Source organism: Lytechinus pictus, unplaced genomic scaffold (genome assembly GCF_037042905.1).
Source record: "Lytechinus pictus isolate F3 Inbred unplaced genomic scaffold, Lp3.0 scaffold_19, whole genome shotgun sequence".
Classification (NCBI taxonomy): domain Eukaryota; kingdom Metazoa; phylum Echinodermata; class Echinoidea; order Temnopleuroida; family Toxopneustidae; genus Lytechinus; species Lytechinus pictus.
Window position 1 is genome coordinate 19,309,785 of NW_026974140.1, and position 15,106 is coordinate 19,324,890.

The 15,106-nt window shown below is 32.3% G+C and overlaps 1 protein-coding gene across 4 annotated transcripts in view; it reads right to left on the bottom strand.

Annotated features, from left to right (window-relative positions):
* Positions 1–2,513: 2,513 nt before the first annotated feature.
* Positions 2,514–15,106, bottom strand: part of LOC129260737 (probable phospholipid-transporting ATPase IA) — a 51,837-nt gene continuing 39,244 nt past the window's right edge. The window contains exons 29-36 of one of the 4 annotated variants that reach the window (XM_054898690.2): positions 15,013–15,069; positions 13,837–13,944; positions 12,872–12,960; positions 11,713–11,814; positions 8,864–8,905; positions 6,529–6,620; positions 6,040–6,083; positions 3,974–5,624 (exon numbers count right to left, since the gene is read on the bottom strand). In XM_054898690.2, coding sequence (XP_054754665.1) covers positions 5,547–5,624; positions 6,040–6,083; positions 6,529–6,620; positions 8,864–8,905; positions 11,713–11,814; positions 12,872–12,960; positions 13,837–13,944; positions 15,013–15,069 — 612 coding nt within the window. In that variant the 3' untranslated portion in view covers positions 3,974–5,546. Of the gene's footprint in view, positions 5,625–6,039; positions 6,084–6,528; positions 6,621–8,863; positions 8,906–10,640; positions 10,656–10,715; positions 10,731–11,712; positions 11,815–12,871; positions 12,961–13,836; positions 13,945–15,012; positions 15,070–15,106 lie in introns of all 4 variants that reach the window. The other 3 variants (XM_064114536.1, XM_054898691.2, XM_054898692.2) reach the window with 3 other exon arrangements.

A 15,106-nucleotide genomic window follows, 5' to 3' on the forward strand; every position in this document is an offset into this window, starting at 1 on the left:
TTGAAAGCATTGAGACTTATGTACAGATCATTCAGAAGACAATTTGAACATTGATGACAGCATTGCTCTGCTAGCAATGAACAAGACTTTCTGACACACACTATATGCGGATTCTAAAAGCAAGATGAATGTTGTTTTCCAGGCAGATGTACTCATCTACAAACATGAAAAATATTTAAAACTTAAAATTGCAGAGTTCAAAGATACATGTTCCGATATCTATAGCACTGGTACAAGTACCATAGCCATAGTCCCACACATAGTATCTTTAGTCTGTTGCTCTATGTATTTGTCTCATTAACACAAACTATCTGTGAAGCGATACATTTCTTTCATTTTACAAAAAAGAAGATTACATTAGGATATACCTAGAGGGGTAAGTACATTCAAATAATGTTATGTTATAAGATAGTAACATTATATTTATTTTCCTGTCACTGCACATCTCAAATTAATAAAATATAAAATAAGTATTACAACGTATAAAGTTAAATGTAAAATAGAGGTATAGGTTAAGCTTTAGTTTAGCCATGGTCCTATTAGGTCCATGTTTATTGTACTCATATAAATTTCTTAAAAATATGAATTACTAATACAAATTTGAATCATATATGATTTAAATAATAGTATTATTCATAATAAATAAATAATTCCATGCCACATTGTATATATGGAATATGCATTTAAGATTACTGAGAAAAAAAATGCAACCACATCCACAAGTGGTCATGGATTTTGGAAATTAAAAGTCAATCCAAGTGCAAACTTGGATACTATTCAGGTTAAAACTGAATATCAAAGATGACTAATGCTTCAATGATGATCACATACTAACGAGGAGTGTTTTAATCTTGTAAATAATTGCATGCATGTTGGGGTTATTGCCAGTATTGTTAAAAATGGAAACTGAATACATGTATTGCACTTTAAGAACTCAAATGTAAAGTGTTCAGAAAAAATCCTATTAAATTACTGTGATTCTTCACTCAGGGGAGTAACCAAGATTTACCAAGGGGGGGGGGGGGGACTTCAGCTTTAGATGACACATCTTACTATGGGTGTGTGTTACAAATACAAAGAGGTTGTTATCAATTGAATTCAATCTCAAATTTAAATTTATGTCAAATGCATAGTTAAAAGAAATTGATTTTACCCAATGCTGGCATTTTATTAGATTCATGAGGGTGAAATCATGAATAAAATCTAAAATTAATGAACCCTTTCTAATATTGATTTTATTTCTCATTCTTCCCATCTCATAAGATATAAGAAACGTCTAATTTTCAATAAAATATAAAGTTGTGAGTTCACTACATATTTTGTAAAAATGTAGAAACAAATATGCAAAATATAAAACAAGATAACTTATATATAACAGACTTTGTATAAATATTAGTAAAGAATCAATGTTATTTGATCAATATATATACATACCACATGTATTCATCAATTTTATGAATAAATGTCATATCATTATTAGTCTTACCAGCTGCCAATGCAAGGTAGAACATTATGGGGGAGGGGGGGGGGGCATATGAGGTAAATTGTAATATTATAATTATACACTGTATGTGGTAGGAGGGATGGGGGTCACGACTGAACAAAATTGCATAATATTCCCATAGTCCCACCGCATCTTGTTTAACTATCATGCCTATGTATTGGCATCTCTGTTAATGCCAGACACATTAAACTTGTGCTTTAGTTGCTTGTTTCCTTTAGTCAAAGTAATGTAGTATAGGATTGGACATTTCACTTTAGAACCTAACAAACCTTTTAATTGATATTCTGATAACTGTGACATAAGACTAAACTGGTTGATTTCTCTAGCCCAGAGAATGACATATAAGTAAGCTCATGGAGAATATATTAATGCATAGTGAAGCATAACAAAAAAGAAAATGGAATTTAATTTGCACACTTAAAAGATGGGGAGAATTTCAAGAAAAGTTTTCTAAGTAAATTTCACTTACAGATGTTACAAGCTACTGAAATCCTTGCATCTGATTGGCTGACAGCAAATTTGTCAATGAAAATCATTGGCAAGATGATTCATGAAACACTACCAACAATACAGATCTTGTGGATATCTCAAACATCAAATATTGTGCTAATCAATGCTTAATGTGATTGGTTGATTTTTGGTGAGATAGCAGGCAAGACTGAAGATTCAAATTAAATAGTGATATCATTAATAAGTAGGATATAATAAATACTTCATGGATAAATAATATTCTGTACAGTCATTAGGTAAGCATTTTTTTTTCTCAAAAAGTTGCATGTTTCTTGATAAGCCTCTGTTTACTATACAAAGAATGACAATAATGTGATCTTCTTTACAAAACTAAATTCAATAAGTTCATAATTTTCAAACATAAAACACAATCATAAATGAACACTAAATTAGGATAGTAATACAGGTATAATATCACCCCTTAATTGGTTTCTAATCAACATGTATTGGGTTTACAACCCTTTAATCAATGCTGTATTCTAGTAAAATGTTGCCAGGCAATAAACAAACTAACAAAGACACATCCAAGAAACAGATCACTTTTCACATGACAAAAATACTTTGAAATAAAATATAATTTCAATTATAACAGATTATAGATAAAAGGATATACAATTATTGCAAGTATTTGATCAATACTGGCTAGACTTTGTTTGCAAGTACATTTACTGCAAAAAAAAAAAATCAGCAATAGATTCAATGGTGCCACATACGTTACTAAATATAAAAGACCACTAATTAATGTTTTTCATTTGTCAAAATAATACTCTGTTATTTCCATCTGTTCTGTGTATGCTTTATACTCAAAACCCTCTAAAACAAGCCCCTTATAACCATGTAAACATATTTATATACCAATATGAGGGGAAAAAGATGCATTGAACAAAAGTGAATACATTCTAGAAAGTATAAACATACCCTTTTTTCTTGTATTATTTCCCCCCCCCCCTCATTTTTCAGGAATATATTGTTTTTGCAAATTTTTTTTCTGGGGGCCGTTTCATAAAGCTGTTTGTAAGTTAAGAGCAACATTAAGAACGACTGGTGAACCTTTTTTACGTGCTAAACCATCGCCAATGAACATTTTCGTACATACCACTTACCACAAGAAAGGAACCAGTCGCTCTTAATTTACGAACAGCTTTATGAAACGGCCCCTGTTGTTGCATGTTTGACGCTATAAAGGCAACCACAAAACATCACATCTTTACCAGCTAAAACTACCCATTTTAGGGGTTGTGCATGTGTACATAAATGTAGTTGAATGGCGCACAGGTCTACAGAGCTCTTATACATTGATAAATTGTATGGTGTCATTATCCCTATCATACAGCTTTATTTTGAGATTAAACACTCAGAGTAGCAAAAGCTGTCAAAGGATTGATTCATGATAACAACATGAATACTAAATTATGTAGTCTGTAAGAACAAATCACATTACTTCATAATATTCCTTACTACACTATAAAAGAATACAAAACATCTCATAACAATTATAGACAATCTATTCAAGCTCTGAAGTACATTAGTTTCAATGCATGCCACTACATTTTTCATATGATATATTTGAACTTTTTAAGCCAGTTTTTGGCAAATGCATAAAAAAAATGAATATCTCATTGCAACAAGTTTACTGATATAGCAATATATACATACATCTTCATTAAACATCATTTAGGCAAGCAAAGACACTTATGAATATTCATGATCCTCATTGTCAATAAAAGTGCTTATTATTTCACCATTTACAAATAAAAAAAGAGTACTAGTAGCCCAAATTACAGCTGTATGCCCCCAAAATAAAATTCATTAGCTATTACTGTTGATAAAGGTAATTTGTTTAAATTGATTTCAATACAAGTTCTTAGATAATATTGAACAATGAGCAATAAACATCAATTATACAAACACATGAATATGCATAGGTCATTATCTCTTGGGAAAATATATTTTTTTTTTACTTGATCAACATTTGACTTAGAAGATGTAAACAACAAATTCTTTGCACAATCAGGGTAGTCATAAACCCTAATTTTAACTAACAATCCAATTACATTTCCAGATGCATTTGGTACAGTATATAATACATTATGTTATTGGTTAGATCTTGCACAGGGGATGCGTGCTACCATGTATCCTTCAATTAGATTACCCATTCAAATTCTTGTGCGTTTTGGTGCCTAACCTAAGTAATCTTATTTCTTTTTTAAATGCTACCCTGGTCTGAAAATTGCTGAGACTTTGGTGAATATTTAACACAGAGGGGGTCAATTTAAGCAGACTAAACCTATATCTTTTATTCCATCTCTCAATCAAGTAATTCTATCACAATTCTAAATTGAAGCATATCATACAGCTAGCAAGACACTGACATCCACAAAGATGACTATCATCTTAATACAAAGAATATTTTATATTTATATAATTATATCAACAATGCTGGATGGATTATTATAAAGAAGACATTACTCCTCTCCTTCACACAGATGTTTATTCTTAATTATACCTTTCTTCCTAAAATTAGAATATTGCATCTTTTTTACCGCATTCTGTTGGCTAATAAACCACTTGTATCATGTTTATGATTCATCAAACAACCTACAATTCGATGTCGTCATGGCAATTAAAATTCTTTAAATTTTTTGTATTAGAATTATCATACAATATTTTAAAAGATGATTCCTTTAGATATCTAACATCAATATGCCTGATCATCTTTACTCTCAACATTCCCCTATGAGATTAAATCTTTTGACATGATACCATGAAAAAAAATAGGGATCAGTAAACTAATGCTCAAAACTTCAATCCCTAAACTTAAAGTGTTTATCAGGTAAAATTACTTAAATGAAATGAGTATTGGCCTCATAGTCTATGTTTTACAATGTTCAGTATCTTCAATAACAACTGGACTTGAAGAATTAATAATGCCTCAAATCATGGGGTATATAGACAAAGAACAGTAAGCAACCATTACACTTGAGTTGGGGAACAAGTTTGACCCTGTTTATGCATAAAAGGCGAGATGGGGGGGGGGGGGGTGGTTCATAGTACTAGAGATTTAACCCTGTTATCATTGGTAGACAGAAAGAGAGAGGAAGAGGGAACAGAGAGGGAGGGGGGAAGAGAGAGAGAGAGTGGGAGTTGGAGGAATCTGAGAAGAAAACCTCATGCATATATGTGACAAAATAATACTCCTAATCCTTTACAGGTATGAATCATGATCATTATGTACAGAGGTGGACTATGTTTGTGATGGGGATACTCCAATAGCTAGGCCATATCCATTGCAGTACTTGACTGACCCTGGTCCAAGTCCTAGTCTTGGTCTACTTGAGGTGCCGAAGTTATATTCCTTGTTTAACTTCCCGAGTTAGATAGCATATCATTGATCAAAATCTGGTATGACATTACTAAAAATAGACAGCATCCTTCTGTCACTCAACGGATCCAATGGTAATAAATGGGATACACATAGTGGTTGAAAGAAAATATCAAGCAGCTTCTGACTACCATTAAACAAGTGCGTATATTACTTGTTTGGCTCTTCATGGATAACCACTGCACCTGTCGGTCTCTTGGTTGTGTCATATGCTCGGATCACCTCAGCCTGAAAAAGAAATTTCAGAGAAATAAATCAATATTTTTTTATTTTTTTGGGGGGGGGTATTCAGGTAATTGTTGACGGGCTATTTTTAACATTTCTAGGGCGACATGTAATTTGATGATTTTGAGCACTAATTGGTCATTTTGGATTATTGATTGATTTTTTTTTTTGGGGGGGGGGTATTAAGGGGGGCAGACGGTGTCATATTAGGATTCGTTTGGGACACGTGTGGCTATTTTGCCATTTGGGACCATTTCTGTCATTTTGAGGGTTTTTTTCTTCTTTTTAGGGCTATTTTGGTCACTTCGGTGGCTGCTTGATCATTTCATAGGGCTAATTTGGAGTCATTTGAGAGACTAATTTGACCCTATGGGGGGCTATTTTGGTGATTTTGGATTTCGTTTTTAGATATTCTTACCTGAGTAATGACACCATGTTCCTCTTGTGAAAATGCAAATCCATCTAAAGGAAAAACAACAGTTACTGATAGATAACAGACAAACATTCAATAGTATCAGCTTCACAGTATGATAGTCGGTAGAAGGCACATTGGTAAATCATAATGAAAAAAAATAACAAAAAAGATCATGATTATAAAAAGGAAGTTTGAAGAAAATCACTTGATAACATGAACAAGATGATAAGTAATTATGTTTATTAAGTTGTTCTTATCTTTGTTCATAACTTTCATACAATTGGTTGTTGATGAACTGTATACAATTCAAAAGCCATAGCAGATTGGAATATTAGATGATACTAGAATTTAATATGCATTATTGACATTTTACCAGAGCTTTAGATTGGCTTTCAATGAACATGTATAATGGGACTGTTACACATACATAGACAAGACAAACAGTTGATGTATGGTGTAAGAGAAGATAAAATCCTAATGGAAATAACTTACGTCTTGGTGTACCTTCCTCCTCAGCAAGATGTCTGGTGCTACTGGGCGATCGTTTGAACAATCTTGTTAGAAGCCGAGAAGTTTCACTAAAACTACAAAGCAGCAAAGGTAAATACATAAACAAAAATATATATTGATACTGTGCAAGGTAGTTCATCAACATTTATGGAAACCATCAAATGGCAATGGGGGGGGGGGAGCTCAATTGTATTTTATCAATTTATTATTCCAATTCACATTCAGATATGTAACATATCATAGTAGAGAGATGCTTTGGAAAAATTCCTGCATTTCGGTCATAATTGTTTAAAAGAATTAGTAGGAGGCTAATAAATAAATAAAAGTAAAAACAGCTAAAACTTCATATTATAGGAATATCTAAAATCATTACTAAATGATGAATACTGCTAATAACAGTGTGTAGCTGAATTGGCGTAACCCTGAGAGCCAGAAGGGCGTGAAGCCTGCATCAAATCATAAGCCTTTCTGCTTCTAAGAAGATGACTTTTTACTCCTATAATAATTTGTATTGAAACTCATCTTATCTAGCTCTTATGTGATGAATGTACAATAAATGAAGCAGAAAATAATCCTTTATATTACCATAACTTTATTTGATGAATTATCATAGTTTCTTCAAATATATATAAGCACTGAAAGCTTACCAATTCCATTTCGTTTTTTTGAATGATATTCATAGTTTTTAGTGGCAGTGCATTTTTTAAAGTATTATTGTGTAAAATGTAAAATGAAAAAGTAAGTATAATTAAACACACCCAGGTGTTCATTCGACATCTATACTAAGAAACAGCAATTCAGCAAAAAGTTAATGTGAAAGTTAGGTTGCTTAATGCAATGATTATTGCAAAATTATTTAAATTAAATGATTTAATTGCAGTTAGCTGTAGCTGAAAGTGAAACTGATAAAAAAGTTAGGAGTTAGATATAGATTAGTGACAATAAAGAAGTTCAATCAGGGCCCCACTAACAAAATGAATGTGAATGATCAAAGGGCTTATTTCTACAATTGATTGTATTGATTATTATGTGTGATAGATTGTAAAATAAGCCACATGATCAATCACTTATACCTCAGTCACATTTGCTCTATGGTGGCCGTATGGCGAGTCGAAAACAGCCATTTTAACATTTTTTGTACCAACTAAACATAGGTGCTTTGAGTAAAACTGAATAAACGGCTGTTTTCGACTCGCCGTATGGCCGCCATAGAGCAAATGTGATCGAGGTATAAGCATTATGTTACTGGGCCCAAAAGTAACAAAATAAGTGTCACATTCCTAATAAATATTATGAAATAGTAATCTGAAGCAGCAATTCTTGATGACATAAACTAGAAAGTGAAAAGAATCATGTTCGAATGAGCACATGAAAAAACAAAACAAATTTGCATGTTAAATAATCTTTAAATATAATTTTCAGAACAAATGAACTTTAAGATGACAGTGGGAGCATAGTCAGTGATTTTGATTGACATCTGATAAAAGCTACTGTCTGAAATCATTGCATCTGATTGGCTCAGAACAAATTACTGACAAGATGCTCCATAATACACTTAACAGGGAAATGACACAAATCATATTGGCCTTAAATCACAAATATATTTCAACCTTGAGGGAATTTCAATCTTATTCGTGTGTATGCATATTAATAGCTGTAAGTGTGCACTTTATGCACTTATTTTTGTTTGATTACGTTAATTTAGGAGGGGTATTTGTACCCCTCCCTCCTTGTTTTACAACTCCTTTATGACTTCATGTCATTATGCTTTATAGAATAAAAGAATATCTACCAAACTAATATTTACCAAATGATTCACTGACCAATATTTGTTTGAATTGAATATTGGTGACTCTGTGATCTCTGAATGAATCCCAGAAATGATATTTTGAATAAGGATGCTGTGTGAGGATTTGACTCTTGTATTACAATGTTGGATGAAGACAATGAATACATGATCTATTGATCACATGACTTATTGAACAACAAGATTAACTTGATTTCATTTTATATAGGGTAGCTCCACTAGTGAACATAACTTTATATTCTTTATAAAGCTCCTGTTGAAAAAGGGATGTATGCAACGACATTAAAATCATATTATGAAGAAGTAACTTCTGTAATTATTTAATGATTTCATTGTTTTATAATAAGGGTAGCTATACGACGCAGTGTTGAGGGGGGGGGGGGGTGATTGATGCGCAATAACATTAAAATCATATTAAGAAGAAGCAAACAATATGAATACATGCTTGAGATATGGGATATAAAGCTTGTTTTTATTTCATTCCTTGTTGTAGCCATGCTGACATCTTACCCATTCCTAGCTTTCAAAGCTCGATTGCCAATGTATTGAACACTTCAATAAAGAAAATGATATAACAATCAACATGATATCATAATAAAGAGAACAATGTACACTAACATCACAAAAAGAACAATGCAAGACTCAACATGTCATCAAAATAAAGAGAAACAACACAAAATAATATCACAACACAAGACAAAACATATAGAAAAATGACGTGGCATGAATAAATAATGAATAATCTTGCAAGCTAAACTGCTGATTTTCAAGTCTTATGTCTATAATCATGAAGAGAAATTCACATTATATTCTAATAACCAGAAGGTACAGATACAACAAGTAGTTGGACAATTTGTCAGATCAAAGTGTTGATGACAATGGATATGGCACCTTACTAATCACATTTATTATTAATATTATGAAAGCTTATGAAACACTCTTAATGTGTTTCAACCTTTATGTTCGTAGAAATGCCTTAAAATAATGATATTTAAAGTTTTTACCAAAGATTATGAATTTGATCCAGAAAAAATCTATACATATATGTCAAAAATGCCATATCACACAATAAACTCCAAACAATTATAAGAGTGACACTGACTGAGAGATAGTACTGTAATGATAATGAGCAATACACAATGAAAAAAGAAGAACAAAATGATTTGAAATTTCACAAAGAATGACATTTACAGAGGAGAATTTAAACACATCTGAAGCAGTGTACATGTAAAGTGGAGAGATAGCGACCTGTGTACATTTAGAAATTTACATTGTCTATCTGTACACAATGAACTTGTGAATAAGAAAACAGTAATAACATAATAATAGTAAAAACAAGATCAAGAAACTTAGGTCATTAATCAAGTTCATAGTTCAGAACATAATATAGTACAAACATAGCATAAACAACAGGTTAAGAAATAGAAACATATTCAGCAATAAAATGAATTAACAAGAGAACAAGACCTTACAATTATTAATAAAAAAGGGTTCAAATAGGAATATCCGCAAATCAAATAGAAATCCTCCAGAAAAGAATCTCAAATGATATGAAGTAATTAATGGAAAGGACTTGAAATGTAAACATTTAATAATTCTGTTTTCTTTCATGTAAAACAAAATGTTAATTTGTGCATCTATATCTACTAAAAAACAAAAGACACAATATTCACTCTTCTGTTAACGAATGTTAAAGAAGTAAACATAAAAAGTCTAGTTAGCATAAAACCAAACTAAGGTCAATGCCAACATGTACTGTATAATTGTTTTAAGAAAAATTAGTCTTATCTGCTACCCTTTTCATTCTCCCAACAAATCCCAGCACTCTACAGATATTAACCAACATATTGATTTTGTTTCATTTTGGATGTATATTTTGTTATTTCCACATTTCATTATATTGCTCTTGAAACTTTGTATTCTATTTTGAAGCATTTTTTTAAAGGTTATGACATATAATAACATCATGTGTTGCTTTGTTGCATTATGCTCTGTTACAGATTACATTATGTCTCATGAACCTAACAATTTTGGTCAAAACTTTTGTTATACAGCTACATGCCATGATCAAAGTCTTTTTTTTCCCGCACAATAATTGGTGAGGAAGGTTAATTATCAATATTCCAAAATCACTGATTGGCACAAAAATACCCCACTTTTTATACAAAATTTAGATCCTCTGTATAGAAACCTGTATTAGTCAATCAATCGAACACAACACAAAGGGACTGGTTTAAGAGAGTTAGATACACTCAGACTTTTCCCACACTAAAAGATCCCAACATACTTTACAGGCTTTGGGCTGATAAGGATATAAAGCATGCAAAAGATAATAACAAAGGAAATTACATTGAATACCTACATGTATACATGCAATCTATAAAAGACAAAAATAAAATACAAAGATCATGCTCTTTCAAACATCCAATACTCTGACCAGCTCAACATTCAATTCATAATTCATATCAAGCTTGGAATGATAACATTCGGGGGTATAATGGCATACACGTATCTAAGGTGCAGATTTTTTTTGAAATGTCACAAATCAGCAACTTTGACCAGCCACCCCCAAACCAACTACTAGTATAAGTCGCCTAAAATGAATTTTGAGATTTCAATTGAGCTTGAAAATGCACATCTTAAGCTTCAAAATGATATATAAATTGTTAAAATTAGTTATAACCCAAACAAGTACTTGATTGAATGCAGAAGAGACTAAGCAAGAGCTTAAAAAAACAAGAAGAAAACAGCAGTTCCCAGGTTCACTCAAGCATGATATGTGCACACTGTACAATCTCAATAAAAACTTCCAAGCAGGCCGCAAAAACTTATGCGAAACTCTTGTATCTTGTTTTCTTTTCCACTTTACAACTTGAAATTTTGATACTTCGAAGAATTAATCTTTTAGACAATGTATTATTTTTTTCTTTTTGAAGACTTAATGCTATTTGGGCTATTTGGGGTGGCTGGTCATGAAAGCCTTCATGCCAATCCCGCAGAAATGTGTGGTCTATAATGAAATATTTCCTGAAGCAATTGAGAGGGGTTTTATGATGCCTTCACATACAAGCATTACATATATTTATATTTTACTACATGAATTGATCTTAAACATAATGCTTTTGAAGTGGTTGGGGTCAACAAAGATATCTATGTAACAGAATGACTGATAGATGAAGACACAATATATAAGAATCTTCATTCATAGGTAGCAAACTCATGCAAAAAAATACTAAGGTATAACAAAACAAAACAATACAAAAGGATAAATACATTATGTATCCTACAAGCAATACAAAGGTTTATATGAAATATGTTATGATTCATCATTACAACTCTTTTTTCGACCTTTGACCCACCTCTTCTTGACAGATTTCTGTATGATGGCTGTTGGATCAATATGCTGAACCTCTGCTTCTTGAACTTCTTCTGCAAGAGTCTTGTACATTGTTCGCCTAAAACTGTTGATAAATCAGACATTTCCATTTAAATTTAAGGTTACACAATATACATGTAATACATCACCACTATGTACCTATGTACTGTCAATAAATGAAGATACATTTGCATACAGAGATTTCCCATGGTTACACAGCCAAGCTCCTTTCATATCATGTAATTTGTTTTGATTTAATTTGAAATGGTAATCATTAACAAGTCTCATGGCTCAAGAGGTGTAGTGGTCCACCTGCATTCCCCAAATCAGTTATATCGGGAGGAGACACCTGCGGGTCACAGTGATTCAGTTCACTTTTCACCTCCCAGGCACAGGTGATGCCAAAACAAATAAAAGTAAAATGATAAGTAACATCACATAATAAAAATAAATGAAATATTATTGATATTATGGCAAGGTGACTTTGCTATATGGCTTTTTTTCCATATAACACAGTACAAATGAGACTATTTAAAAAGGGTACAATCCACTGTCTAGCCTAACATTGTAAGTTTTATAATGTTTAGCTAGACGTTTACAAGAGAACACAATATTCATGTTTAATTTGATGTATTTCTTTTTATTCCATCATGAGCCAATATCAACATTGCATGTAGCTTTTGATATAAATAGCATTGCATTCTTTATTAAACAAATACATACCAAGAGATACTATCTGTAATTTCACTAGTGGCTCATAACAGGGGAGGGGGGGGGGGGGGGGGGGCTGAATCAGCAATAATATTTTGATCACATCTTTACTAATGGGAATTTGAAATCAATGTCATAATACTCCAACAGTATACACCTTACTGGTGTTGTCTGGTCATGTTTTCAATGTTTATTTTATTTGTAGCGTCTTGAGCAATGATTCATTAGAAAGTATGCATTAGAAATACTTATTAGCTACTTTATATTTTGTTTTTGTTTTAAATAAGAATGGTAGTAGTGTAACTGCATAAATCTATAATGCTTGTAGACGGCTGATAAAATATGGGGCATTTTATAAGAAACTGTATTTCTTCTCAATAAAAGGAAATTGTGGCACTGCCATACCCAGGTAAAAGATTCAAAAGACTTACGCTTTCCAAGCGACATCTCGAATGAGAGCTGCAACAGGAATGAGAAGTAATAACATCCAGAAGATAGTACTGGAGAAAACCATTTGAGCCTGGAAAGGGAAATATCATGATACAGGATTAATACACAAATTACTTGAAATTGTACAGTATATTAGCTTGGATAAGATAATATATATAATTTCTAATGAATACATAATGTAGATGAAACAAATGTGTAATACTTGGCACAAAATACTATTCTTTGCGTGAGGTTTCTATTGACCTAAATAAATCAATCAAGAGTCATTAATAGATTTCTATATCATAGCTTATCGATATATAAGCACATTAGTAAAATGAAATGTGAATGATTATTCAATGGATGAAAGGTAATATTTCATTGCTTTGTACACATTCCATGTTCATCCTGCTGCATGTAATGATTACTTGTGACTCATTGACATTCACAATAATGTAGCATTGAATATACCTCATGGACATGTAGGAAAATATCATGTTATTGCTTGGAAAAATCTTGATATCTGGCAGGTATGCGATACTCATCTCTCAGCAATCACACATTTTCATATTTTTTTTATTCAATGCCATGATTGTTGACATGTATTTTGCTCACTTCTCAGTGATCAGTAAGTTTTACAAAAATTATTTGCACATGATTTCCATTTGTACATACAAATATATGGGTGGTCATTTTATTAGAATGTAGGGGGCAATCTCATAAAGCTGTTCATAAGTAAGCGTGAATATAGGCACAACTGGTGACCCTTTCTTGTACTAAATGATACATCCATATGTAACAGACTAAGCATCTAAGAATGTGTTCCAGTCGTAAGTAAAGTCGTTTGTTTCTTTACAAACAACTAAACACCATCCCGTTGTCCACCAAGTTTGAGATTGTTATACCGAATTTCACATTGAAATGTAACCTTTTCTGTTCATTGGAGACAGATAATGAATATGCTTACCTCATTGAACATATCAGATGCAAATGAGATGAGAGGAAAGAGAACTGAGTAGACACCAAAGAATACTACCCAAGCTATCAAACCAAACCATAATGAGACATGGACAGGCTGAAACAAAACAAATCAAGACAAATTAATAATAATAGTAAAACTTGCTTATATTGCTAATAACAATTGTCTAAAGTCTCTTGGTGGGTGTTTATGCTTCCACTTTTCAGGCCATAATCAGCGTTTTCATATGTGGTTAGTCCAAAACATGGTTGCGTCCCTGCTTACTTTCATTTAAACGACGTTTCAGAACGCCTATAGTAAACTTACAAAAAGATGCGTTTCAAAGCATTGTTTGACCAGAGGGTTTCTGGGGAAGTATAAACAAGGCCACGATCGTATACGTGTTTAAATGAGGTCATTTGGTATATGCTTGCGGTGAGATGAAAATTCGCTGGCAAATAGTGCTCTACAGTAATGCAGCATAATTAGCCTGGATTTTCGCAGAGCAGCCGTTATGTTGCTCTTCATTTCAAGAATAAATGGTAGATTCAATGACACTGCTCCAGAGACAACTGCTTGCATGGACAGTATGTGATCATAAAGCTCCACATGAAATAATACGTCTGTAATTAAGTGATTTATTTGATTTTGTATTCCTTTACAGCATTGGACCTTTCTGCCATGTGCATCGATGAAAGATGCAGGCTTTTTTCTTGAGTTTTCATCATAATGATGCTGTTTATGATGAAGCTAATCTTAGTTCCTTAATCTCCCTTGCCAAGTCTATCGAGTCATTCAAAGCCAATCTTAAGACATATCTATTCTCATCATATTTCAAATACTACCCCTCCCCTCTCTTTGTAATAATTCCCTCTGCCCCTCTGAATAGGAAACTAGATAGAAGGCGCACTCTAAATGCTATATATTATTATTATTATCATTCAATTGATTGCCATTATAAGGTACCTTCATAATGCCCCCCTTCATTAAAACCCTCTCAAATACTATCACAGAAATATCCTGGTATTGTACTGCAATTTCATTAATGCATAAAAAATAATGAGAGTACCACTAATTTTTTTAATAATGCAATCTAAATGAGATTTTTACTATTAAAAAGGATTTCAGCATACAAAAGACTGTCATCTATATTTATTAATCCTATACAATGAATGAAATCATTACCCATGTCCATGTATCCATCTCTAGACCAGCCTTTAGAGTTACAACAACGAGAACACACTGCAGGATATGACAAATATTAGTAAAATTAAGTAAA